This window comes from Penicillium antarcticum (assembly GCF_028974205.1).
Source record: "Penicillium antarcticum strain IBT 31339 chromosome Unknown utg000003l_segment0_segment0, whole genome shotgun sequence".
Taxonomy (NCBI): domain Eukaryota; kingdom Fungi; phylum Ascomycota; class Eurotiomycetes; order Eurotiales; family Aspergillaceae; genus Penicillium; species Penicillium antarcticum.
This window is the reverse complement of record NW_026695301.1, coordinates 2338224-2365504: the sequence shown is the minus strand read 5'-3', so window position 1 is coordinate 2365504 and position 27281 is coordinate 2338224. Positions and strand designations below refer to the sequence as shown.

The 27281-nt window shown below is 48.7% G+C and overlaps 9 protein-coding genes across 9 annotated transcripts; 5 read left to right on the top strand and 4 right to left on the bottom strand.

Annotated features, from left to right (window-relative positions):
* Positions 1–64: 64 nt before the first annotated feature.
* On the top strand, positions 65–1382 carry N7508_003601 (uncharacterized protein; the record flags this gene model as incomplete). The annotated part of the gene is made up of 6 exons (XM_058461667.1): positions 65–243; positions 314–426; positions 485–730; positions 793–925; positions 996–1274; positions 1340–1382. 6 exons carry the CDS (start codon positions 65–67, stop codon positions 1380–1382), a joined length of 993 nt encoding a protein of 330 aa, XP_058322244.1.
* A 376-nt stretch (positions 1383–1758) lies between these two features.
* Positions 1759–3552, top strand: N7508_003600 (zinc finger CCCH domain-containing protein; the record flags this gene model as incomplete). The annotated part of the gene is made up of 5 exons (XM_058461666.1): positions 1759–1956; positions 2011–2058; positions 2117–2417; positions 2482–2831; positions 2890–3552. The coding sequence occupies 5 exons, from the start codon at positions 1759–1761 to the stop codon at positions 3550–3552; spliced, it is 1560 nt and encodes a 519-aa protein (XP_058322243.1).
* A 706-nt stretch (positions 3553–4258) lies between these two features.
* Positions 4259–5188, top strand: N7508_003599 (MBL fold metallo-hydrolase; the record flags this gene model as incomplete). The annotated part of the gene is made up of 1 exon (XM_058461665.1): positions 4259–5188. One exon carries the CDS (start codon positions 4259–4261, stop codon positions 5186–5188), a length of 930 nt encoding a protein of 309 aa, XP_058322242.1.
* A 269-nt stretch (positions 5189–5457) lies between these two features.
* N7508_003598 (glutathione S-transferase family protein) lies at positions 5458–6181 on the bottom strand (the record flags this gene model as incomplete). Its single annotated transcript, XM_058461664.1, has 2 exons — positions 5458–5746; positions 5796–6181. 2 exons carry the CDS (start codon positions 6179–6181, stop codon positions 5458–5460), a joined length of 675 nt encoding a protein of 224 aa, XP_058322241.1.
* A 752-nt stretch (positions 6182–6933) lies between these two features.
* Positions 6934–9956, top strand: N7508_003597 (uncharacterized protein; the record flags this gene model as incomplete). Its single annotated transcript, XM_058461663.1, has 6 exons — positions 6934–7477; positions 7535–7658; positions 7721–7829; positions 7883–9357; positions 9416–9672; positions 9739–9956. The coding sequence occupies 6 exons, from the start codon at positions 6934–6936 to the stop codon at positions 9954–9956; spliced, it is 2727 nt and encodes a 908-aa protein (XP_058322240.1).
* A 143-nt stretch (positions 9957–10099) lies between these two features.
* On the bottom strand, positions 10100–11330 carry N7508_003596 (putative glycosyl hydrolase; the record flags this gene model as incomplete). Its single annotated transcript, XM_058461662.1, has 3 exons — positions 10100–10514; positions 10566–10822; positions 10872–11330. The coding sequence occupies 3 exons, from the start codon at positions 11328–11330 to the stop codon at positions 10100–10102; spliced, it is 1131 nt and encodes a 376-aa protein (XP_058322239.1).
* A 2168-nt stretch (positions 11331–13498) lies between these two features.
* fleA (fucose-specific lectin FleA) lies at positions 13499–14574 on the top strand (the record flags this gene model as incomplete). Its single annotated transcript, XM_058461661.1, has 4 exons — positions 13499–13529; positions 13594–13772; positions 13826–14181; positions 14235–14574. The coding sequence occupies 4 exons, from the start codon at positions 13499–13501 to the stop codon at positions 14572–14574; spliced, it is 906 nt and encodes a 301-aa protein (XP_058322238.1).
* Positions 14575–18095: 3521 nt separating this feature from the next.
* Positions 18096–19373, bottom strand: gprC (the record flags this gene model as incomplete). The annotated part of the gene is made up of 1 exon (XM_058461660.1): positions 18096–19373. The coding sequence occupies one exon, from the start codon at positions 19371–19373 to the stop codon at positions 18096–18098; it is 1278 nt and encodes a 425-aa protein (XP_058322237.1).
* A 5152-nt stretch (positions 19374–24525) lies between these two features.
* Positions 24526–26976, bottom strand: N7508_003593 (uncharacterized protein; the record flags this gene model as incomplete). Its single annotated transcript, XM_058461659.1, has 1 exon — positions 24526–26976. The coding sequence occupies one exon, from the start codon at positions 26974–26976 to the stop codon at positions 24526–24528; it is 2451 nt and encodes an 816-aa protein (XP_058322236.1).
* Between the last annotated feature and the right edge of the window lie 305 nt (positions 26977–27281).

Below are 27281 nucleotides of genomic sequence, written 5' to 3'. Positions count from 1 at the left end.
GAATGGCTCAAATTTCTCCATCGCATTCATACGTCTTCCATACCAAATCAACACAGCAGCAATCATGCCAGAGATTCACTCCAAGTCCATTTACCATGGCCTTCCCGTATTCTCTAGCGAGATCAAAGGTCTCACAGCTATTGTAACTGGGCCTAGTGGTATCTCCGGCCATCAAAAGCTCAAGGTTTTCTGTAAAACCCGCGTCGCTGGCAGAAATCTACGCTCTCAGTCGTCGGCCTCATGGTTCGTGGCCTGATCATGTCGAGCTTGTGCCGATTGAGCTTTTAAAATCGCCCGAGACTATCGCAACTAGGCTAAGTGCGAGAGGTGTTTGTGCAGTTTATGTCTTCTGTTTTGCGTATATTCAACCGGCTCCCAAGGGAGCAGGGCTCTGGGGGGCGGAGGAAGAGATGGTGAACGTTAACCGTAAGTTGTCAAACTTCTAGCCGATTCACGTTCAAAAGACTAACAAGTTGTTCTGAAGAGAACCTGCTTGTGAACTTCCTCTCAAGTCTAAATTTGAACAATACAATTCCCAAGCGGGTGTTGTTGCAGCAAGAATCTAAGTATTACGGTGTACACTATGGTCCCGCGAGCTGTCCCCTAGAAGAGACAGATCCTCGAGTCCTGACCGGGCCAAGTTTTTACTGTGACCAGGAGGACTACCAGAAAGCTTTCGCCGAGGAGCACCAGATCGGCTGGAACACCACGCGACCATTCCACATCGAGGGTACTGTCCCAGACGCCGCAATGAACAAGTGTCACCCTCTAGCAGTCTATGCCACTGTTCAGAGATACTTCAACAACCTCTGGAATACCACAGTAGCCTCAAGGCGTGGGAAACAAACGTGTCGATCTCAAGCGCACAGGCGAATGGGCATCTTGTAGAGTGGGCTGTCCTGACCGAAGAGACCAAGAACGAGAGGTTCACTTCCACAGATGATTGTCGCTTCAACTGGAGTTAGCTCTGGCCGAAGCTGGCTGAGCGCTTTCAGATACCGTGGAGTGGCCCTGGTACAAGCGATGAAGCCCCCTACGCGACAATCACGCTTCCCACCGATCCACCGCACGGTTATGGTCCTCCCAACGTGGGTAACTTCCGCTTCAATTGGGCAAATTGGGCGAACGGCGAATTGGACGAAGACGCCGGAGGTTCAGAAAGCGTGGGCTGAGATCGCTGAGAAGCATGGACTGCGGGAGGAGTTTGGGGACTTTGATCGCGTCGTTGGTTTCGCCGACCTTCTCTTGGCGCTGACGTGGTCAATTTCTTTGAGGTGAGTGATTGATATTTGGGTATTTACGTCCTGTAAAGTCAAAGGGTTAACCACAATGGTAATAGCATGTCAAAGGCCAAGAAGATGCGGGTATTTCGGGTTTGTTGATTCCACTGAGTCAATCTTGGGCATTGTGGAGGACTACGTGCAACTAGGCATGATCCCACGTCTTTCAGACTGGGCACTAGTATTTATCAGTAGTTAGCAAATGCAATGCAGGTAGCCATCAAACTGAAACTGGGAGAAGATGTAAAAAACATCCGGCCAAACAGCGAACGGCACGTCACCTGATAAATTAGCCTGACCGCCCAACTTGGCTTGACAAATAAATACTTTCCCCACCATATTCAGGCACCTCATCTCACTTCGTTAAAGCGATCCATCTTCTTCTGCTTCTTCCATTCCTCGATTGAATGGTGGTAGTTTGTAACAAATCTACCTGGCTCGTGGGACAGGCACATGCCGTCCCGGGACATCTGACAAGATGCTGAGGGATTCGGATATAGATTCGTTGAGCCACCATCTATCATCTTTATCAACAGAGCAGCAGAAGCAACACGAAAATCTCCAGAATCTGTTGGGACAGTTCAAGAGCTTGCTAGATGACTACAGCTCACTGAAAAGCGACTATGAGGAGGTCAAAGAAGGTCGTGAGAAATACAAAAGGCAAGCCCGAGGTCAGGTACGAATTGATAAGCGCCCAGAAAGTACAAGTCAAGGATTAACAACTCAATAGGAGCGCAACCCTTTTGTGCTTGTCCTTGTAGATGGTGATGGATATCTCGTGAGTCTTCAACTTACAAGTCGGCGCCTGGGTATCCGACTAACAAGTTACCTTTTAGTTCAAGGAGCACTTCTTGAAAAATGGCAGCGAAGGAGGCATCAGCGCAGCCCGTGAGCTAAGCGACTCCGTCAGGGAGCTTATGCACTCCACAATGGGGATGCAAGCAGAGCAATGTCAAATCATGGTTCGTGTCTATGCAAACGTCCTTGGGCTATCGAAAGTTCTAGCTCGAGCTGGCCATGTGGGCCACGAGGCTCGATCCTTGTCACCCTTTACTTCGTCTTTTACTCGTGCACAGGCGTTGTTTGATTTTGTCGATGCTGCGGAGAAGAAGGAGGGCAGTGATTATAAAATCAGAGGTATTGAGCTGTTCGCACCTTGTCCTTTGTCTGGGTTTTGACTAATTCGTGCCCCAAACTGAAGAAATGTTCCGTCTATTTGCGGAACTCAATCAATGCCGCCATATCTATTTTGCTGGTTGTCACGACACTGGATACGGCTCCCTACTGACTCCCTATAGAGGCAGAAGTGACCGTATCACCCTCATCAAAGCCGCCGGTTTCCATCGGGAATTTGAAGCCCTGGACCTGCCTATCAAGGAACTTCCTACTGTATTCATGAGCACCCCCCTACTTAACAGCAAGCCGCCCACCGGCCCAGCCGCTAGCAAGGTCATCAACGGAAACCACGCCAACGGTCCGAATGGCTCGAATGGCATGCACGGCACAAATGGAATACATGGAATTAAGGCAGTCTGCAAGCACTTCCAAAAGGTGCGTTTTCTTGCAGGAAAGGTTATTTCAAGGAATCAGGCCACTAACGAGGGACCAGGGTATCTGCAAGTTCGGCAATAGTTGCAACAAGCAACACGTCATGCCAAACCAGTCATTGAATCACACGCCCAATCCACCGTCGTCTAAGTACTCAGGTGACTCACCTGAACACGACTCACCAAAACACTTGTGGGCCTCCCCTACAGTTGGCCGCACCGAGGAATTCTTTAGAACCGCACTACCCCTGCCAAGCATCAAAACCGAGGAATTTATCCCCGTCACTAAGGATGGGCACCGGATCGACCCATACATCCCTTCCCCGTCAGGAGAGGCCTTCGATGAATATCACTCTCGGGCAAAAGAAGCCAAGGTCTGCAACAGCTACCATCTGTCGGGAGAATGTGGTGATATGAGCTGCCCGTATGACCACAGCGATGTGTCTAACACGATCATTGAGGTTCTGCGATTTATGCTCCTCCAGCACCCTTGCTCTCGAGCCGGCGCGTGCCGATCCATCAAATGCTACATGGGACATTTATGCCAGAAGCCCGGCTGCAAGGCCGTCAAGAGCTGGCAATGCCGCTTCAACCAGGCTGCACACACTCTTGATCTTAAAGTTGCCAGGTGGGATGTGCCATCCGACCAGAGTGAACTTGACCAATGGTCCATCAGCGGTGACTCTCCCCAGGCGCCTTCTCCAAGATCTTTCTTCGCCTTTTAGAGTCGCGATTGAGTCTACTACCAGGAAACAATTTTTTTTCTCTCTTATGCTCGCCTACTGACAACTAGCCCCTCATAACCCGGGGTGTCTCTGTATGTGTGAGAAATGTCGGACTACTACGACAACGTGTGGATGTTTGGTGCTAAACAAAGAATGCATTTAAGAAGGTTATTGCAATGGGATAGAAACGGGTCGGAAACACCAATCTTCTAGATTTGAAGGCTATCTATGGTCTTCTTGGCCAGCAGTATTCATTTCCTGGTCTATTTTCATTACCTTCACCGTAGGTGCTGGTAATCTCAATGGTAAAGAACAAAAAAGCAACCTAACACTGTCCTTTCAATTATTATTGTGCATTTACTCAATCAATTAGAATGACTTGGCTCAAATTTTCGTACTCCTTGATAAACACAGAGCGCATTTTCGAATCATGATTTCCAATGTTGCCCGTTGCCACTCTTAACAATTGTCTCTAACTTCAGTCAACACAATGAAGACACGGGGTCTATCTTGCTGATGTCGTACCCTGGGATTCCATTGTTTGGGGCTTTAATCGTTGCATGGCAAGTCTATCTGGTGCTGTTATAAACATAATTTAGGATTGAGTACCAATGACCTATACATACGTAATGTCTACCAACAGTCCCTAAAAGCTGCAGGGACAAATGTCTTCTGCTCCCCATCAAGTCACTTGAACAGTGACAAAATGTCCAAACCACTCGATGGAATACAGCCTACAGTGCACACGGTCTTCGAGCCCACCACATGTTCATGGCAATATGTTGTAGCCTGTCCAGAAACCAAAGAAGCAGCAATCATCGACCCGGTCCTGAACTTTGAACCAACACTATACACCATTACCTCCCAAGCTGCAGATGCTCTAATCGACTTCATCATGAAAAATGGCTACACAGTCACCATGCTCCTGGAGACACACGCCCACGGCGACCATCTCTCAGCCTCCTACTACATCCAACAGACCCTGTGGGCTCATGGCCAACCACACGCACAGATCTGCATCCAAGAGGATATAGCAATCGTCCAAGCCTACTACGCCCACAGATACCGAATCCCCAAAGACGAAATCGACACTGCCTTCGACCACCTCTTCAAACCAGATGAGAAATTCCAACTCGGAAACATGATCGGCATCGCCCTCCACCTGCCAGGCCACACACCTGATCACGGGGGTTACAAACTCGGCAACAATGTCTTCTCAGGAGACTGCATGTTCAATCCGGGCATCGGCAATGGTCGATGTGATTTTCCCGGTGGCGATTCCCAGTCTCAGTTTCGCTCTATGCAACGCCTGCTATCGTTCCCGCCAGAGACGAGATTATATACCGGTCATGATTTCCCACCTGCGCCGGGTAGTGAGCTTCCGACTCGTAATCCTTTGCCGTATAATACTGTTGCTGGGCAGAAGGAGAAAAATAAGTATCTCGAGGAGGACTCGTCTGAGGATGCTTTTGTGAAGTGGAGGAAAAAGCGAGATCAAACTCTTGGTGAGCCTAGGCTTATGCATCAGGCTTTGCAGGTTAATGTTCGTGGGGGCAAGATGCCGAGTAGGTCTTGTGATGGGAAGGCTTTTATGCTTTATGCTCTTGATGTCCCGAGGGTTCTATTGACTGGATAGCTAGAAAACCTCTACGGAATTTCAATTTTTAGCTACTATGTGAGATTGTATAGCATTGCCACTGAAATTGAAATATCGGAATACGTCTCGGCAATGAAGTATGATGGCCCACATGGGAATTTTGTCGTGTACACTGAGCAAAAATGTGCTCTAATGTTGTAATATCTGTGCATATACGTTGTAGACAACCCAAACCATTACCTAGGCAGACATAAAGTTATCACCCAAAGTTGTTTATCTTCCTTCCTTTCTCCCGTGCTGCGTGGCTTCTAAACTGATTTCTCACTTCTGATCCTGAAGTAGGCTTCCTTCACCTCTTCACGAGTCTGCATGAGACCAAGCCATTTCTTGATCATAGGATACTTCTCAAGAGATACGCCGGCAAGAAGGTAATCATGCAACCAAGGCTCGAAATGGTAATCGACGGCAGACACGCGGCCATCGAGAACGCTTTCGCCTCCAGTTCTCTTCAACTGACCTTCGAGGACGTCGTAGCAACAATAGGTCTGAGCCGTATATCTCTCTAAAGCATTGTCGTTCTGCTGAGGGTTAAATTTCCTTAATAGTCAATAAACAGAACTGACGGCAAGCAATCCAAGGAACTCACTTAAACCAAGTCGCCTGCTCACTTATCGGACCCAATGTCGACAACAAGAAATACTCCCACTTTTCAAAATCCACCAGATCTTGAGCCAACTCTCCGGAAGGACCAATCAAGTTACCCTTGTCATACACCCGCCGAATATAGTTCATACAAGCCCCAGATTCCCACGCGACAACACCGGTGTTTGGATCCTCGATAGCAGGAACACGTCCAATTTCGTTGATTCTGAGAAACGCCGCACCCTTCACGCCCTTCTCTTTGTCATCTCCGAAATCCCATTGCTTCACTGTATACGGGATATGGAGTGCTTCGAGGGTGATGGCTACCTTGATGGGGTTTGGGCCTGAGGCGTGGGCGTGCAAGAGGATAGGCTTTATGAGGGAACCCATTTTGAGAGATGAATTTCGTAGTTGTTGGTTAGTTCCATTTTGCAAATTGTTTAGCAAAACGCCTTGAGTGGCTCTCAGTTTGGATGGCAAATGAAACAACAATGATGTAATTATTTCGGAGAAACCTAGGGTAATCGAATGGATTTATTTAGCCTGGCTGGTGCTTGTCATATATAGTAAATATCTATTTAGTATATGGGCAAAATTTGACCGGGGAACCGGTTAGACAGCTAAATATTCCTTCAATAAGAACGAGCCTTGGTCCGGCTATGTCGATCAGGCGATGCGGAGTAGATGTTTTTGATGCGGAGTGATTATTATTTTGATGAAGACAAAAGCGAGAGGTAATAAGTCCTTTTCGATGGTCTAAATTAGTATCTCCCTCTTCTGAGATTGAGCAAGGCTGATGCACATTCTTAATTGAATTTAAAAACAAACAAGTGACATTTGCAATCGAAGATGTTACTCAACAAAGCGAAATTGATCGCCTTGCTTTCAGCAGCTGCGTCCCTGTTGCCTGGTTCCAGTGGCAGCAGGAACCCTGCTCAAAGTAATGGACGAAAAGATCTCGTAGGCTGACTACTGTCGCCCACTATCCTCCCCATAATCTAACACGTACACAGTAGGTAACATATGACCAACACTCGATAATAGTCCGAGGAGAGCGACTCATGATCTTTTCCGGAGAGTTCCATCCATTCCGCCTCCCAGTCCCAGGCCTTTGGCTCGACATATTCCAGAAAATAAAAAGCATGGGCTTTACAGGAGTCTCATTCTACACAGACTGGAGCCTACTCGAAGGGAATCCAGGACATTTTATTACAGATGGTATATGGAGTCTAGATAAGTTTTTCAATGCAGCAACACAAGCTGGCATATACCTGATCGCTCGACCGGGACCTTATATCAATGCAGAAACCACTGGTGGCGGCATACCCGGATGGGTCCTCCGACAGCAAGCTGTTATTCGATCTGATGACCCAGAATATCTCAATACGACAGCGAAATATGTGTCGACGCTGGGTCAGATCATTGAACGCGCGCAGATCACCCATGGTGGTCCGGTTATCATGGTTCAACCGGAGAATGAGTTCTCTACTTGGCCTGATGTGACTAATTTCCCGAGTGAGATGAATAGGGGGTATATGGCCCATGTTGAGAAACAGCTTCTGGATGCAGGTATAACTGTTCCTTTGATTGACAATGATAACCTGAATCTGGGGTACTTCGCTCCGGGGTCGGGCGTGGGAGAAGTAGATATATATGGCATCGACTCTTATCCAATGCGTTATGATTGTGAGTATGCTTTCGGAAGCATTTTAATTTATGATGTGATACTGATTTTGGATGAAGGTGCACATCCTACTGTCTGGCCGACCTATAGGTTCCCATACAACTGGCAGATTTTGCACGAACAAAACAGTCCAACGACACCTTTCGCTATTGCTGAATTTCAAGGTGGCTCCGGAGAAGGATGGTATGAATATGACATACTCTTTAAAACAGATTTAGAATACAAGTAAACTAACCAGATTCTAGGGGAGGTGTGGATCAAGACATGTGTGGCCAGTTGGTGAACGAGGAAGCAGTCCGGGTTGTGTACAAAAACAACTACAGTTTCGGAGTGAAGATCTTTAACATTTATATGGTGAGCTCTTGTAAACCCTGGCCTAATTTTCTGCATATCTAACTTTAATCAAGACCTTCGGGGGCACCAACTGGGGCAACCTGGGATACATGGGGGGAGATACATCATACGATTATGGAGCCGCAATTGCTGAAGACCGGACAATCTCGCGTGAGAAATACAGTGAACAGAAACTTGAAGCCAATTTCCTCAAAGTGTCACCTGCTTATTTGGCAGCGACCTCCCATCTTGGAGTCAATGGGTCTTACGGCGCCCCGGCTGCGATTGCTGTGACTCCTCTCATTGGAAATGGAACACAGACAAACTTCTACGTTGTTAGACACGCTGACTTCACCTCCACCGACAAAACCCAATATATTCTCAATCTCGCGACTAGCGTTGGCAATATCACTATCCCCCAGCTAGGAGGTCAACTGGCACTCAACGGTCGCGATTCCAAATTTCATGTCACGGATTACGATGTCGGCGGCATCAACCTGATTTACTCCTCCGCGGAGATATTCACATGGGCGAAAGGAGCTCAGTCGGCACGATTACTGATTCTCTACGGGGGCGCCGGAGAAATTCACGAGTTTGCTCTGCCTAGCCATTTTGGAAAGCCGACTGTCGCCGAAGGGACAGGCATCACCATTAAGCGACGCGGGGTTTCTTGGGTTTTACAATGGCATGTTACACCGAACCGACGTATCGTCCGAGTGGCAGACCTGGAAATAAACCTGCTTTGGCGGAATGAGGCATACAACTACTGGGTCATGGAACTGCCTACTTCAGGCCCGATTGGAAATTATTCATCGCCATCCAAAGACGTGGTGGTCCTCAAGGCCGGATACCTTATCCTTACAGCGGATCTGATAGACATGCGTCTTTGTTTGACCGGCGATGTGAATGCGACTACGGATATTGAGGTCATCTCTAGCCCGGCTAAGCATCTTCACAGTATCACGTTCAACGGAGAGGAGTTGAAAACCTCTATATCGCCCGATAGGAAGATCTCCGGGACTGTCAGATACAACCTTGCTAAGTTTGGCATTCCCGATCTGTCCAACCTGGAATGGAGGTTCCTTGATTCTCTTCCTGAAATTATGACGTCGTACGACGATTCAGCATGGACATTGTGCACTTTGAAGTCAACTCACAATCCGCGGGCGTTGAACACTCCGACTAGTCTCTATTCCATGGACTACGGATATCACACTGGGTCTCTCTTCTATCGCGGTCACTTCAATGCCAATGGCCAAGAATCCAATGTGTGGCTAAATGTATCGGGTGGCACAGGCTTCGGGCATTCTGTTTGGTTGAACAACACTTTCCTCGGCTCGTGGACTGGATCGAGCGCCAACTCCACAATCGTGCATAATGTGACACTGCCATCAGCCTTGTCACGAGGCAGCCCGTACGTGCTGTCCATTTTGATTGATCACATGGGCCAAGATGAAGAAGCACCCGGTACTGACGGAATCAAATTCCCGAGGGGTATTCTGAATCATGGAATTTCGGGACCAATCCGATGTCTCGTGGAAGCTGACTGGTAATCTTGGCGGCGAGCAGTACCAGGATCTGATCCGAGGTCCTCTCAATGAAGGTAGCATATATGCCGAGAGACAGGGATACCACTATCCTGGTCCACCGGATTCTGAATGGAAGAAGTCAAACCCGGTCATCGACGGCTTGTCGCATGCGGGCGTTGGCTTCTATACAGCATCTTTCCGACTCAATGTCCCGAGCGGGTGGGACGTCCCAATGAGTGTCGTATTCGGTAACTCTTCCCAGGTCGATTCGGCCAGTGGACGAGACAACTACAGATGCCAATTGTTTATCAATGGATACCAATTTGGGAAGTATAGTAAGTCCGCATCTGGTCATGGTTCCATGGTTCGGGACACCCAACCCACTAACTTTAAATTCGCAGTAAACAACCTAGGTCCTCAGCAGGCATTTCCTGTTCCGGAAGGAATTCTCAATCATGAGGACGGGAATTTCATAGCTTTGACTGTTTGGGCACAGGGTAGATTGGGTGCTGCGCTTGGAGAATTTGAGTTGGTGCCCACATCAGTCATAAAATCTGGCTACAGTAGACCTCAGCCCGTGCCACAACCGACATGGGTACAGCGAAAAGGCGCTTACTAGAATGGAGATTAACATCGTAGATGAGAAATCAAGATTGGTATATATGCAGACCCAAGATTCTATATGCATCCATCGAAAACCCGGGGCTTTTAGACCGAAACAAAAAGAAGAAAACAAGAAAAAAAGCCAAGCGATCGCCTCCCCTAGAGAAGAATATTGAGGGAAAGAGCTGCAACCAACGCATCAAGTGCTGAGCTATGCGTTGATGCATCCACTGTCGCTTGGATGGGGCCAGCCCAGTTGACACCCAGTCCACCCTTCTCGTCGCGGTCGTTCTGCCAGATGCTGTTCGCGCTGTTCATAATAACCTTCCGATAGGTCTCATCCGGGGATGCCTTCTGCAACATCTGCAGGTTGCGAATGAAAATCCCCTTGAACTGTGTCCCATCGGGGAGACACTGCGGCTCACAGAACTCGTGAATGACCATATTGGAGTCGGCTAGTGTGTCAATGGCCGCTCTGGCAATTTTGTTGGCAGATGGCAGCAGAGTGTTGTTGGATGCAGCTCTGTTCAACTCGACCAGACCGCCGAGTACAACACCCTGGTTGTAAGACCAGCTAGAAAATGGTCAGTTCTTATACAAGCAAATATGGACTTGTGATACTCACACTGTAGCTCTGTTGTTTTGGCAGTTCTCCAATAGTCCATCGTTGATGGTTCCGTTCTCACCGATGAAGTCCTGGGAGGTGAACCAGTCCCATTCTTTCTGTGCCCAGCGCACATAATATTCCTTTCGGTCTGGGACTCGGTTGGCTAGGTGTGCTGCGACGGAGAGGAATACTTCGTTCGTGATCGAGTTGACGTAGGTGCTTGTGGGGTTCCATGGAATACCACCACCACCACAATTGGTACCCCAAGCTGCGGCCTATAAACAATTAGTATGCGGCCAGGTCAGAATTCAAGATGACACATACCAAGCTCTCAAAGATGCCCTCGGCTAGTTCCAGGTATGTCTGCTCCTTAGTGACATCATAGGCAGCAATCCATGCCAGGGCCCACCATCCATCATCATCGTATGCTTGGTCGAGCCACTGCGTGACATTGACATCGTTGGAACCCTGGCTGTTGCGGGTAAATACGGTCTTCTTCTCGGGACCGGGTGCCGGGTTTGACACCGGCCCCACGTGGAATGTGTTGTTGAAGACATAAGTCGCCGTATCCATCACAGAGGGATCCAGAGCAGCCAAATCTGCGACGGTAGTCATACAACTAGCACCATCCCACCACCCACAGGTATCCCAAATGCCACTTTGGGGGTTATACCATGTCTGGAGGGTCTTCAGGGCATCCTGAGCTCTTGATCGTGCGTCATCAGCAACGGCAGAGCCTGTCAAAAGCAGTGAGACCGCAAGAAACTTGCGAGAAAGCAGCATTGTTCCAGAATAACAACGCAGAAAACCCGACCCTGTCGGAGATCCTAGACCGGCAGCACATGTTGGCTTTAAATAAGATAGCTCCGATTTTCAAGTCAGGTTCCTGGACGCATAATTGCATGCCCAAGACAACTGTGCATTCCTACGTCTTACGGTGCCCTGATTGGCGACAGGCTGCATGGTCCACTATGGCGGATCGCTCAACCCCTGATCTGCAATGATCGTCTTGTCGCTGTGAAACTGAAACTTTAGCAAATGGTAGGGCAGTCGGTCTTCCAAGGAACCAGCCTTGCAGGATAACCCGAACCCCGGCCAACTTGCGAATTGGATTTATTCAAGGGGGTTGTGCTGCTGTGTTCACTCTGCTGCGTGGAGTATAGGCGCGATCATTAGCGCCTCCATCCCTTGCAAGCTTATGGGCCCCGCTATTTATCTGCATCTCCAGGGATTCGAAGGAATTTCAGCATCTATTGAGCATGATTTCGGGGCTATCTGGTGTCCGCTATCGATTTTTCGCCACAGTTCGGTGGCCCTATGGTCCGAGCAAGTCCACTGGAGAAGCTTCATGCGCTAGATTTTAAGCGACAGTGGCTACTTGATGTCATTGGCCCGTTTCCAGTGATCGTCTCGGAAGGAATTGAGCCCCGATCAGTCGATTTGGCTGATGTTAGTCAAATCTGTATGCAATGCACTTGACATCGGGTGCGATGTTGCAAATTCACCTCTCTACCCTCCATGCGCTCGGGTACATTTCGCTTAGACATCCTGCAAAGGCAGTGACTAGGTATATGAGACACACATTGCCTGAGATGCACCAAAATGAAATCGTACCATTGCTTAAATGACGTCAGCAAACAGCAGCTTCGTCTTCGTCCCCGTGGAAGCCAGGTGTCTCGGTTGATCCTCCATGTGTATGCAAGTTACTGGTCTACCGAAGGGGGAATTCAATTATATGCGCGATCTGTCCCACTCGTTCAAGACAGCAGCTGGCAGGGGAATGATAAAGTTTATAGACTCCTTTGTCCGATCGCACTGTTCGCTTCAGTCAATGAACAGCATGTCGCGAGAGCCAAATTGACTTTCCGGTCATTCTTCATCACATCACTCGGCATATTCTTATCGTATCTCAATGCAGGATGAGAGCATTTAGAGACAGTCACCGCTTGAGAGAAAATAGGCAGCCAAGTCGGCCAAGGTACTCGGCATCCCTTTTTTCCCTACTTTGAGGGAGATTCAAACATTGTCTCACTTGGGGAGCATTGGGGGTGTTTTTACTACTATTGATCTATCTCAGACGATCACATGAAGTTTGACACATTAATTAATGAAAACAAGAGCCAGGTCTACGTTGTTCGTCGACTGTGGTTGAGTAAACAACTTTCGCCATCAATATCCGTACCACTTATAGGAATACTGAACATTTCCTACAATCTCTCAATACAAAGCTTTGAAAGACGAGAGATGTAGTAACAAATGGCCTGTGTTGCAGTACTTGCAGATGCCACCAGAAAACCTCATACTATGTATCCTAGATCTGAAGGCAGAGAACAGGAATTAATTTTACTTGAGCATTGAATTTCTTGTAGTACAGCAATTGTCTCCATGTTCCAGATCTACGAGACCTTTGTAGAGTAGACTTGGTAAATTGCCTAGTCACAAGTCATGTGCAGCGTCCCAACTTGAGCTTGAACTCTTGCAGCTTGCACTCGTACTCATGACATATTCTTAACGAGACTAGATAGAGCTAGGCAGCTAGCTTGTGTCTGTATATCCTGTAGGACTTTAATAGGTTACTCTGCTTAGTACCTGTATACATTGTTGGGAACGCAACCACCGGAATTACCAGGAATATTCTGTTTGCCTGATGACTTCTCCCTTGTGTCATTGCGCAGTGACAAAGTAAGCGGGTCCTGTATATAGCTGTGCTTGGTGAACTAATCATATGTTAATTTAGCGTATAGCTTCCTAGTTTCAAACAATCACAGCTCCTCCGAGGATCCAGGCTTTGTGTTCAGGCAAACAAATTCGCAAACTATCAACATTGATACTCGTTTTCTCGAAAAAGTATTCTAAGTGTATAAAGTTAGTGCAAAAAGCCCTTCAACTTTGAAATAACAGGAGCCATTGCTCTCAAATCTAAGCAAATTCCAGCTTCTCTACTGCCCAGTATGCCTTCGAACGCTCATGAGATTCTCTTTAGTATGCACATAAGCCATTCATACCTCCCTTTGACTTTTGCTAATGCTGACACTTCTTTACCCAGGGACCTCCATTGCGGCCTGCAACTCAGACGATCATCTCCGCGTTTATATGCGAGATGTTCGAGGCAAAATCAGCGAAACCGTGTACGAAAATGGCTGGAGCAGTGGTGCTGAGAAGAATGTCGTTGCCTCTGCCAAGACCTTTTCACCCTTAGCCTGTACTTCGAATAACCTTGAAAAGGTCAGCATATCATCAACGCATGGTTCGGAAGAATGCTAAGAGCCTGCTCCTAGATCCGAGTGTTCTATCTTTCTAGCGAGAACACCATCGAGGGGATCGCTTATAACCAGTCCGAGGGTTGGTTTGAAGGTAGCATTGGCAAGAAGCGTTTTATCACCGCCCCTTATTCAAAGCTTGCGGTCTGCCATTTCGAGAAGGGATCCGATATTGAGCTGCGGGTTTATGGCCAGCTGGCAGATAACACCATTCAGGAGTTTGGCTTTAAGGGTAAGAATCTAACCCAGCCCATCTGGTACATCTTTCAGAGATTTTCTACAGACGAGAGTTCGGGTTGGCAGAAGATGTCAAATCTCGGACATGCCATGCCCGGCACGGAAATCGCGTGTACCGCTATCAGGACATGCATTCGGTATGTTACAAAGACACTCGATCGAATTTAGCGGTTCTGAGTCTTCTCTTCAGTGTTTACTTCCAGGATTTGGAGCACAGTCTCGTGGAGAAATGCCATGACGCAAACCGCGGCTGGTATGATGGATTTACGAAGTTCCCCACCATGCAACCCCGAGCAGCCCTTGCTTGTACCAGCTTTGCTTTTGGCTCGGATAATATAAGTATCCATATTTTCTATTCTACTGCCAGTGAGGTCCTTGAGATGGTCCACGATGGTAGGTCGTGGCGTGAGGGTCAGTTCCAAGCCGACTGCATTCCTGGCACAGAGATAGCCTGTCTCAGTTGGATCAGTGGATCCAGCTCGGAGATCCGTGTTTATGCAGGCTGGTCAGGAGGTCTCTGCCATCTCTGAGTTTGTGAGGACTAATGGGGCTTGGAAGTCGGGAAAGACCGCTCTCCCTCCTGCTTGATTCTTCCAGAGTCGAAGAATCCTGGTCGCGGCATCAAGAAGATTCCGAAGGATATGTGTCCAACTTGAGATTATTAATCGCTATATTAACACAAAATGAATGACTTGATCGATTCTGATAGCTTGAACAAATATTGATAGCTTCGGCGACGTTGACATCAACCAAATCTATACTGAGAGTCGTAAGGGCGGGGGTAACTATGACTCAATCTACAAACTTGATCAACATCACCCCGTTTTTCTATACTCAGTGTTTCCATATTCGGAAATCTGTTCTAGGTTCTCTCCGTCCTATTCTTTCTTGCCCTTCGCTTTCAGAGGCGCCCGAACAAAGCACCCCTTCCACAATGGCCCAATGCTCCGTTTCACGATCAAGCAACTCTCCCAGTCTATACAAAGCTACCCTAGATGATATACCCGCTATAAAATCAATGGTCAACTCAGCCTACTCGAAGTACATCGAACGTATCGGAAGGTCCCCAGCTCCCATGACCGAAGACTGGGAGCAAGAGATGAAAGTACATGAAGTCATGATGCTAAAGGACACCGACCAAACTGTCGGCTCTTTTGACTTCCATGTGGATGACCAAACAAACTCGCTTAAGATCAACAACGTGGTTGTAGATGCGGGCGCGCAGGGTCGAGGTTATGGATACTGGATGATGAAACATGCAGAAACAGAGGCACAAAAGCGCGGACTATCTAGTGTCACACTTTTTACCAATGTAAAAATGATTGAAAACGTTCGGTTTTATGAGAAATTGGGTTTTGTCGAAACGGAGAGAAAAATAGAGGATGGGTTTGAACGTATATATTTCTGCAAGACCCTCTCAACATATGTTATCTTTGGGAGCATCAGAATAGCAACATGACAATTCCTTATTTTTTTGGCCACAGGACAGTAATGATAAAATGCACAGATAAAATGCACATTTTCATTCGGTTAGCACAACGCTCTTCTTTTGTATTTACGTACAGCAGATGTTATTGAGTAGACATCGATCAAGTTCGCGCGTTGGTATGCTGCACAATGAATCAATTATTGAGTCAAGTTATTTAATAACAAACATAATTCCAAGGATCTGACACTTTGGCCGAGTGGTTAAGGCGCACGCCTGCTAAGCGTGTGGGTTCGCCCGCGTGTGTTCGAATCACACAGGTGTCGTATTTTTTTCCCCTCCAATAAAATAAATTTTTTACAATTTGCTCTCCAAAATTGTCTTTAGGAATCCAAACTCTTTAAATCAATCATAATTAGAGGACTTATATTGTCCAGTGAAAGTGCTATCCCGATGGCTTTACAGGACCTAAAAAGCTGTAGATGGAAACTGCATTCATAGGAAAACACATCTTACCCATCGAAGTCACAACTTGACTTGAAAATTGAAATAGAAAAACACCCAAGACAGCTACCAGTGCCTTCCAAGTCCCACAGGCAAATCAGAATAGCAAACCAGGAGAGCATCGGAGGGAACTGAGGCAATTGCGTGTGAACGTACGCCTGTAACCCATTTTTGTTAGTACTGTATACTCAAGTATACCTAAACACACGGTTATCATCCGTTGCTCAGATCGACATGATCAGCGAACCTATTCATGGACCGTACTCAACCCCTATAAAAATGCCCCTATACTCTTGAGAAGTCGCTGGTCTATGGGTTCTAAGATTGATATGCTCTGACCAATAGGCGAAGAATGCCTTTTTGCGATGAGGCATTAGGAGAACCGAAATTTGATTTTGAGAGGCTTGCACTATCGCTACTTTCGGTTAATCGTATTTATACACAGCCTTTCAATTAAACCATTACCAAGCATTTTGCAGCATCCTGCATTTCAAGGAACATTAAGCCGTCCAATAGAGCCAGACCAGGCTATCGTCTGACCACTGCCGCTGGGCTTGACCTAGTCCAAATAGGGCATGTCTAACACACTCTTTTGGTAACGCATTGTACCAAGCGATGTTACGCACTAGCTAGCAAACAGCAGTCTGACCAGTCAGAGCCAATGAAGGAACACCGCCAATAGGACTTCAAGGACATCGATGACCAGAAGTAAGCATTTGTGTGGCGCCACCACGTCGGTTCGGGATACCGGTGCTGCACGGAAGTAGGCCGAACCTGAGCACCGGGTTTTCTATTAGCCTTCAACTCGGTTTAGAAGTTGTTGATTTGAAATAATGATAACAAGCTTATTATTCTCCACGTTTCAAGAGCCACGAGGGAGTAAAATCTCCGCGGAGCACAGAGAAATGCCAAGCGATAAGGAGAGCCGACATCGTTTGCAAAATTGAGACCACGAAAGTCCCCATAAAGTAGTACCGAGAATGTCCAGCCGGAACCCAAATAGTATGAAAATATGCACCTAAACTCTTCTAACAAAGAATAGTTCCAGGCCCAAAGACCTCATGCAGATCCGGAGCGACCCGAACTATTGCCAAAATAGGAAAAGTATCGATCTCGTTCCCATTTTCATGGCCTCCACCGAGGACATTTGTAGATCGATATTAAAATGTCCACCCCCTGACCCAAGGAACGGTTTTGATAGAAGGCATGGCCATCTCCACATTACCGAATTTGGTCTATAGAGGGTCCCTCTTCACACACGGCAAGAGCCCCATCTTTAGGGCATGGATCAGCTACACTACAATAGATCGGCTTTTGTAGATTCATCCATCGCCCTTGGCGCTAGTAGCACGTCGCAGCAGTGCATACTCAGCTCAGATGCCGCCAGTATTCAGGAGTGGCCGATACCGAAACATGCTCAAGATTCCAATCTTCCATCTGATCCGTCGACTACATAATCGCCTGGTACTGTAGCCATAGCCACGGGTCGAATTTTCGAGGGGCGAGGAAAGACTCTGGTCTAGATGGGTTCTTCAGCTTTGGGTGCTGGCGGTTATATTCGTGGGAATATGCCGGTTCGATAGGTTGACATCCTCGGAGACGCCGAGCGAGGTATTGCCACAATTGTTGCTTCCTGCAGTCTCGACGTGGCCGTGATTGTCGAATTAAGTAATAGTAATCATTCAAGCGCCACTTCCGTCACGAAGCTTGAATCTGAGACATCACGCTCTGCTAATGAAGTACAGACACAATTGGTTGGGAGGAGTAGTTTCTAATCTCAGTTTGTTGAGAAGCTTTCATGGATCTTCAAACTCAAAAGCATTAAACGCACATGGGAATCACAGCGACCTTCACGTAAGAGAGGTCCGTTCTTTTCAAGAATATATACAAAGTTCCGTCATGAAGAGAATATCAAGTGTAAGGTCGGAGACATAGAAAGAAGAAATGAGATATCGGAGAAGATGAATAAAGGGGACATGAATAGGGAGTGGCAGTGTCGTGACTAGAAAGAAATACAGGTATAATGGGAAAGTTCGAAGGGAAAATATCGAGGCAGAATGCCACCGGAAAAATATACGTGGTAGCAGGAAATCAAATGCCTCCTGTGTCATGAGAAAGTGTTCATCGCCTCCAGCCGTGGCCAGACACCTCACCGAAGTCCTTGCTCGAGCGAGAGGAGCTTTCACCTTCGTCGGGGAAGGCGGGCTCGTGTGTGATCTCGATGGTGGTTTCTTGGTACACCTTTCCAATGGGGCCCATTTCATGGTTGCTGGGCTGGACGATGTTGTCTGTTGAGCCGTCACGGTGGTCCATATCGTCGTTGATGGTGCCGCCCATGCCCTTACGCTTGGCGGGAGGCTCGGCAGTGATGGTAGTCAGGTGAGTGTCACCCTTGCGACCCTTGCTGCTGGCGAATTTGTTGTAGGAACGGTCGTGACTGGGCTCGGAGTCGATGATCAGGTTGCGACGGGTGAGAGTGTATAGGACCACATCGACCAGACCGGAACTGGTGATGATAGCACCAGCACAACAGAAGAAGGTGACGTTTGGTGGGTCGCCGTTGGCAGTGGCCATACGACCAGCAGCAAGAGGAAGAGACAGAACGATGTAGACGATGGGGTAGATGGTCATGTATCCGACCACACGACGCAGACGCTTGAACGACTCCAGCTGGCTGTTACCCAGAATGGAAGAGGCCTTGATCTGTTGGCGCAGCTGGAAGAACATGACGGCGTAGAGGGCAACAGAGCCGAACTCAGCCAGGAAAATCCAGATATAGTGAGTCCATAGACGGGTGGTCTCATAATCTTCGCTAATCCAGCACCACGCGCCCGAAGGTGTGAACACGTCGGCGCCATACATAGCCAGTGGGATAATAACAATTAAGGCGATGAAGACCCAGATACCAATGACGAAGGAGACAAAGACCTTGTGGGACATTTTGCGTCCCCATACGACCAAAAGGAAAGTGTGGAAAGCAATGGCAAGCACGAAAAGACCGGAACCAGGGTCTCCAACCTGGAGCCAGAATCCTTGCAAGAAACAGGCAGCCGTACCGGACTCAATCTTGTCCGAGAGGATCCATCGTAAGTTGATAATGAAAGCGAGTGATTGTTGGAAATCGGCCAAGACCAGGTTGTAGATGAGAATGACGTATTGGTTGTAACCGATGTATCGTTGGTAGCTTGAGCGCCAGAAGATGAGTCGAAAGGTAATGAACCCGAGAAGCGTGGCAGTTGCCATCAGCGACAAGAAAGCCATAATCGAGATTGCTATTAGACCTTGTCGTTGAACCTTCGGGAGAGGGTCGATATCAAGTTCCACGGAGTTGGTCAGTCGAGCCACCAAGTCGCCATTGTTGCCTCTGGGCATCAAGCCTTCGAGGATGAGCGAATTCATCTTGGAATGCTTGGTCGTTTGCCAAGTCGGTTATCGTCACTTAATTAAGAGAGCCAAGTTTTATGCAATGATGGCTTCGTCGGGGAGTGCACTTTGTCGAATATAAGGCCAAGTTTGAACAAAAAGAAGGGTATACAAGGCTTGGGCCAATGCGAACAAGGCAAAAAAGGAAAATCAAGATGAATCGCTATAGCTCCAACATGTGGTAGCAGCAAGGAAGGAAGGACAAAGACGAAAACCGGGGAGGAGAAGCCACAGACGGGAGTATTAAAGGATCGAGGGCCAAGGGGAAAAAAGAAGCAGCAGCCACACTACTGCTAGCTGATCGAACTTAATTTTTGATAGGCCAAAACAAAAGAATGGGAAAGAATTCATTCAGCCCTTGTTTTTTTTTGCAAATGACTGGGTTCTCCACGTTGATAAGTTCCAGGTTTAACTATCTTTTGGAATCATCTCCGGTGGGAAATGGAGACGAGCCGGGAGAGCCAGTGATCTCCATAAGACTTCTTCAAGGCCCATAGTCATATCATTGAAAGGACTCCACTTCAGGCCACCTGTGCCCCTCCCAGAGTATCGGGCGAAGTGGGTAAGGGGTTACAAGTTTGCCACGAGTAGTCGAATGAAAAGACATCAAGGTTTAGCTTAGATGGCTGTACTTAGAGTACCCACCCCAACGGCCAAGACATACTATTGTGTAGCCTACAAAAGTACTAAGGGGATAGGCTGAATGTGAGCAGCGGTGCATAGGAAGGATTCTCTTTCCCCATTTTTGAGTATAATGGCGCAAATTTCCATCATTGTACACCACGTTCTCCGTGTCCTCCGCCATACAAAAGGTCTTAGCGCGCGTTCATTGACAGGGGGCCAAAACTCTCGGACCGCTCGTACTGTTTCTCCGCTGCAGGGGAATGCTTCTGGAACACTAGCGGGGAGGGAAGACCAATGCATTACTAGTATTCAATGTATGACCTTGGTTACATTTTACCCACGAGGCTGGGCCCAAGCCCACGGAATCTTGCCTGAAAAGCTCCATGGCGTTTGTCGGAAATGTTCCAGCGAGGCTAGATCTAGCATTATCATTTCCAATTGTCAATAGGACACGGCTGGCAAGAAGGGGGGGGGGGGGACCCTGGTTGGAGAAGGATTCACCCCGCACGAATGCTCCGTATCCGGTTACCGGCATAGCAAAATAGTAACAAGGCTAGAAAAACCTTGGAACTGAAGACTCCAGTGTCGATCACAGAGGAGGATTATTTAGCAATAGTGGAAGTTTGCCGTAGTGTAGTCCGTACGATTGGGCCAGTATAAGCTTCGAACCCACTATGGACTCTCCAACCAGGCTGTTGTATTACTCCGAATCCCCACAGAATGGAGTCAAGCGGGAGCCCGACCGAACACAGGTTTTCTCTTTGAGTCCAAGGCCCGGTTCCATACGTGGGCAATGCCCTAAAGAACACACCTGAACCAGGGAACAAAGAGCCATGTGGAAGCTGCATGTGGGGAAACTTTGGTTGCCCCTTTCCTTGACGTGTGAGATCGGGAAAGGAGGCCAATGTCCAAATTTTCACCACTAGCGTTGTGCAGTGGGGTTTTGCCTCCCAAGTGGCCGCGATCGGCAAGGAGACAATGGACAGGATGATTACGCGCACCACACACCGTCTGTTTTAGAGCCGCTAGCAGCGATCGTGGAGACTCGGAACAGCCGCTAGGAGGGAATATACGCCCGAGACGGGAATTGTTTGTGGAAGTTGCTGTGTCACGGATACTCAATCTCAGGGGGATAGCGGGAGGAACCGACTTGACAATTGCGCTCCAATATGGTCCTGATATCCAGTACACATCTCAGTTACTTCTATACTACACATACATGCACGACTATGAACGGCGTCACAAGATATAAAAGCCTAACGCCGTGTCTTACAACGGCGCAAGCCACCTTGAGATTTCTCTCACTTGCCTCATTCTGCTTGCCCCCCGCCCATGATCCACCGGCAATTTCCTGTAGTAGGGGGAAGTGTCCAACGTAGGCCAAGACTCCAAGTTTTAAGCACATGCATGGCAAGGCAGGATAAAGCTTAAAGTCTGTCCAAACCTTGTGCTGGGGTAAATCCGACGAATTATGTTCTATTTATCCTATTCTTGCGATCCTTGACATCTACATATCCATGTCGTCTGAGCTTTTCGTGACGGGACTGCACCGGCCAACGAATCGTCCAGTTACTAGTTCCACTCAAGAATTGTCTAGATGCCTGACAAATCCTACTATACAGCACTTGCACAAGGCTATGCTGTGCAATTTTGAGACATCAAGTTATTTTGAGCCTCGACGCGAGCATTTCCTGTTTTCACGCCGGAGATCAAACCTATCAAACCCAAAATTATCGTCAAATGTCAACTTGATCGCCACCATCATCGCGAGAATCGCGAGACTCGCCAAGTAAGCCGTCAACATAGTGTACCAAGAAACACCTCCGGCAATTCTACCCGGTTATCACCCACCACGCTGGCTAGCCTAAGCTCTCTTAGCTCTGTTTTACCAGCCGCGTCCGCACACACGCATAATCATCTCATAATTGAGTATAAACCTGGTGGCGACAGGGGAGACGTGGCGATCTGGATCTCATGCGCCCTACTTTTGCGAATATAATAGTAGATAAAACATAAATAAACAAAAAAAAAAAAAAAAAGATCAAAACAAGAAGCATACCGCATCTGCCTAATGAACATGTCATCAATCCTTTAAAGCACTAGTTAGTCTGCCCATCCTGTTACCTAAAATCACACCCTGAGACTTCAATAATCATTAGCCCGCGAGCTTGTCTTGTCTTCACAATCACAAGCACAAGCCACACCTCCCGTGATAAACGATGATCTGCGAGCCGGCAGGGGCACGGAGATTTGCCATCGGAGCGGTAACGGTACGCAGCAACTATTGGAGTAAGCCCCTCTGTCAATGCAACAGTGTTTCCCTTCTGGCCCGTGTCCCATGTGATCGCCAATAGTCTCGGTCTTCCATTCTTCAATAAATTATTTGCGACAAGCTAGAAGGGGGAGAAGGAGGAGGAGGAGGAGGAGGAGGAGGAATGAGAGTAAGTACGGGGTATCATGTAGAATCTACATATGCCCCTTTAGGCTTAATACTCACATGTCATAGGCGTGAAAGAAGATTAAAAATTAAAATTAAAATTACAATAGGCATTGTTGGTCCGTACTTTTGCCCCTGGATCCTGGATTATGGTTTCTGGGTACAGACTGGTTGGCACCTGGCCCAGACATCTGGTTTCTCGTAGATCTTTCACCCGTGGCAGCTGCGCGCTGATAGTGACCTTGGGGATGAACATGCGCATGAACATGAACGTTTACCCCACTTGGCCAGCATGTGAATGCCTGCAGGGCGATGATCCCATACGAAACCAGTCGGATTTACAGATGCACCCACACTTCCGCACGAATGCCGTTGTGGATGGGTGGACGGGACCAGCTACAGTGGAACTTCTTTCTTAGGTAAATGGCCTGGACAGTGCTGACATGTGATTTCTATTGTGATATTGTATCGGAATAGGAGAGGCACGGTAGAATGTTCTGTTGCTTTCATGTGAGGAAAAAAGCAATATCTATCAACCCACCCTGAACGGCAGCGATGGATTCTCGAATCCTGAGGCTTGGCCAATATTCCTATGTCAGCACTGTAAATCTCTGCAGGCCTAGTACAATTGTCGGTCGCTAATACTGCCGAGCGTCCGTCGTTTTTGTGGGTCGGATATGCAAGTTCATGTCAAGGTGCATTGCATGGACAGAGTCCCCAGTAGTGATATAGAGACGCGCAGACGCCTGTTAGGGGTCTCGACTGTCTATGACAGGTGAATGCATTGTGAGCTCGGCTATTTTTCACTGGAGTGACAGGGCAAGACCTGGAACTTGATTTTCGAGGGCATTGCACGACCTGGTTCGTGCTCGTTGTTAGCTTCACGGCTTGACTCGCCATTATTTCACCAGCCCCCTTATATTGACAAGTCTCCGCCGGATTCAGAATGACGACATGCTAGGCTACAGCCTGCAGTCATGGTATACTCTATACGTCCAGCATGATATTCGATGCTGGTCACTAGAAAAGAAAGTCGTTATAGGATGGGACTCGCAACATAGGCCAAGTTGGTCCACAGCGCTCGCGACCCTCAACATCAGACGCTCTCACCTCCGCCCCCGGCAATTCGACCGGGATCCCCGATTTCGCTAGCGTAAAACAATCCTTTCTATCGGCCGAGCAAGACAACAACAGCCCCAGTGCTAACTAAACAAAAAAATGCGAGACATGTCTCCGAACGGGCCAGCGAGAAGACACCGCCCCATTTAGGATCACTTAGCACCATTTAGTGTAAACTGCAGTGGATGTGGGAATTGCAATGAGTAGATTGAAACCGACCCCATAACGGCCCCTTCAATCTCCACAGCAACAACGGTGCTGCAGTGAGAGTAAAAGAGAGAGAGAGAGAGAGAGAGAGAGAGAGAGAGAGAGAATGACAGCTTCGGTATGCGCGGCCATGTCTCGTGTAGCCTCGCTATGCTGCCTGAATCATGCACGTTTAATCACGCAGACAGAATGAACCTACGGCAGAAATGTTGAGGAGAAAAAAAAAAAAGGGAAAGGAAAAAAAAAAACTTGCAATGATCATCGATCATATTGTCATCGTCGATCTGTATTCCGTAGTACAGTACAACATATAGCAAACAAGATAAAAAAAAAGAACCGCTGCATGATGCTAAATCAGTCTTGTATCATAGCCCGCGCCCATGAAAGGCCGGGAAGCTTCATAGCATTCATCAATCGTGAACATCAAAGATCGAAATGGGGGACTGGGTAAGTCCCCCGAGAAAGAGAAGGAAATGAAGAAAAAAAGAAAGGAGAGAGGAAAAGGAGCATGCAAGGCAGAAATCCACGAGCAGAAAGGAAGAAAAGAACAGAACCTAGGAAAAGATCCAGGATGACAAGGTGGGTATCATGAGTTCGTCAAGCCATTGCACGCGACGACAAGAACATATCCATTCCCCATGCTATCCTAAAAGGAGCCCGCCAATGATTTTGATGCTGAACGTAAAGCAGAGCAGAGAGTAAAGGGCACATCGAATACATATCGAGTGAAATGAATACCCTCTACCTCCGGCGCGAATTGCGCGTATCCCGACGACCGACCATGTCATCTTCCTCATCCTCTTCCTCAACAGGCGCAGGCGTCCGCCGCTCAGTACGCCTCTTCGGTCGACGACGACGGTTCGAGCTAATATTACTAGCCGAGTCGTCTGGCGCAAGAGAGCGATCGTCATCAATGAAGAAGTCATCCTCACCGCCGCTTTCCCACGTGCCAACACCAGAGAAGGGTGTTCCCATGCGTACTTCGACGGTAGAGCCGCGACGGCTTTGGTTCGCGACTGAGAGACCGGCGCCTCGTTCACGGAGGGCGCGACGCACGACTTCGGCTTTGCAGTGGAGGGCTTCAAAGGCGTCTTCTAGCGCTTCCATGCCGAGGAAGATGTCACGCTCGACTTCTGCTAAGGCTGCGATTTCGGTTTCCTCGTCGAGTGCGATGGGACCGCCAAATGAGGCGGGTGATGTTGGCGCGCCGCTCGCTTGGCTGGATGGTCGGAAGCTGCCGTCCATGTAGTTTGGTGTTGGGCCTCTGGAGATTCCACCGCCGTTCAGGGGTGTGTTGGAGCGGCTGCCGCTACCGCGAAGGCCTTGATTGCCAGAGGTATCTTCTGCGCCGCTGCGGAGGAAGCCGTCAAAGCGACCGGAGATGAGGATTTCCCATTCGTCGTCGCTAATGGCGGAGAGAGTTGCGAGGATGTGGTGGAGGCTTGGGTTATTTAACATATACATGGCGGTTTCTGGATCGCGCGGGAGAGATGCCAGTCTGTACAGACGTTGAATGGCCGACGCCGACGAGACAAGTGCCGAGGGTTTTGGGCGTGGCTTTTCGTCGTCGGATCGAGGCACGGGTGTAGCGGAGTTGATACCGAGCAATGAACAGAACACGGAGCGCTGGTGAGATTCGAGGTGTGTGAGCATGGCAAAGGTCAAGGTCTCATCATCGACCTCTTGCGGCGCACTTGTCACCGAGTCAGTCTGTTCAGACAACCACTTGTCAACAGCAACTTTGGTCTTTCTAGATTGTCGTATGAAATGGTCGCGGTACTCTTCTGGGACATCCACATCCAATTTTTGCATTGGGATGTGCTCGTCGCCAGGCGCAGTCTCCACAGCAGCTGGTGCCATCATGAATGGGGGCCACATGGGGAGTTCTCTGCGACCAGACACAAGCTCCAGAACCTCACCCCAGCTCACGCCGTCAGGTCGATCCTCAGTGCCCGCCCTTTCGCAGATCTGGCAGTTACACGGCTCAGATGAGATATCGCGCGCGAAAACAGCCTCAAGGCGATCCAGTAACCGCCGAGCAACAGATCGATAACCCGTAGCCACAGCCAAAGACCCATTCTTGCTCATCACCTTCTGGTAATCATCCAGTAAACGGTTGTACGGGTCGAAGATTTTCCCAGCCACCAGCTGAGAGTGCGTCTGACCATGCGAGAACGGATCAGACTGACCGAGGCTAGCAAGTAGCGCTCTCGACACTTTGTGTTCCAGTCCACCATTCTTCAGCAGGTAATCGACTCGAGGGATAGAGACCGGCATTTGCGGCGGAGGTGGGGGCGGCGGGGGTGCGCCGAATGCGCCTGAATTCACTGGCTTCACATAATCGACCGACTCGTCGCTGGCGGTATGGCGATGGGACATGGCCGATCGGTTCTGCGTGCGAGACGGCGGTTTCGTCGGTGGAGTCGAGGGCTTTCGCGGGGCTGAGTACTGTTGGTTGGGGGCGATGGAGGTCGCATCTGAGACTGACTCGGCGTCGATATCACGAACTGTTAGGTTGGACTGTGAGGCGGACATCGTGGAGCGGCTGGAGCGTTTGGGCAGCTTCTTCTCGTCGGAGCTCTTCGTCTTGGACTTGTGGCTTGACGACCGAGGCAGAGAATCCTTTTCATCTTTTTCCTTGGACGTCGACGTTTTGGACTTCGAAGGCGTTTCTGTTCGAGACGTCTTGCTGGACTTGGACCTGACGGTGTCATCCTTCTTCGACCGCAGACTTGACGAGGATCTGTTGACCTCCGTCCGGATTTTGATATTTGTCTTCTTCGCCTTGGCCTTCTCCGCTTCCTTCTCGTCGTCGTTGACCACACTGCCCTTCCGCGAGGATTCCTGGTCGAGCCCCGTTAGTGGGGGACTGGGTGGCGCATGGTGGTTCTCGGTGCGGTGGTGCGTCTTGTCGTCATCGCGTTCGGTCAAATCGGTCGGGTCTGGCGTGGGGATATTGGCCTTGCGGACATCTTCCTTGCTGTGAGCCTTGGAGAAGTTGGGATACGGCAGACTCGACCTCGATTCGAGGAACGAGGCAGCGCCCGACCGACTGTCGAGGCCTGGCATGGAGGAGCGGCGTAGGGAGGAACGGGCCGTATCGGAGTCACGACCCTTGGTTGATGGGCGGGTCAAGCCTTTCTTTGTTGTCTTCGTCGTCCTATCGTCTCGGTTTAGTCTAACAGGAAACATGGCGGACTCGAAATTGTGTAGTGGAGCCTTCGTCCCGCTAGTTCGAGGTCGTTTACCTCTCCCTTGGCAGGGTTGGCTATTTTCGTCTGCGCGCTTAAGCCTGCGGCTCTGACTGGGTTGGAGTCTTATGATCAACGTATGTGACCGTTTCGGATTTCGGGCATTTTGGAGAAAAGAAATAAGCTCGCGCAGGTACAAGATGTAGAGGAATGGAGAAAATATGATGCGGTGAACAGACCGACAATCTCGGCCCCCGCTCAACTGACGTGGTTGAACTGCATGGAAGCCTGATATAGCCAGCTGAA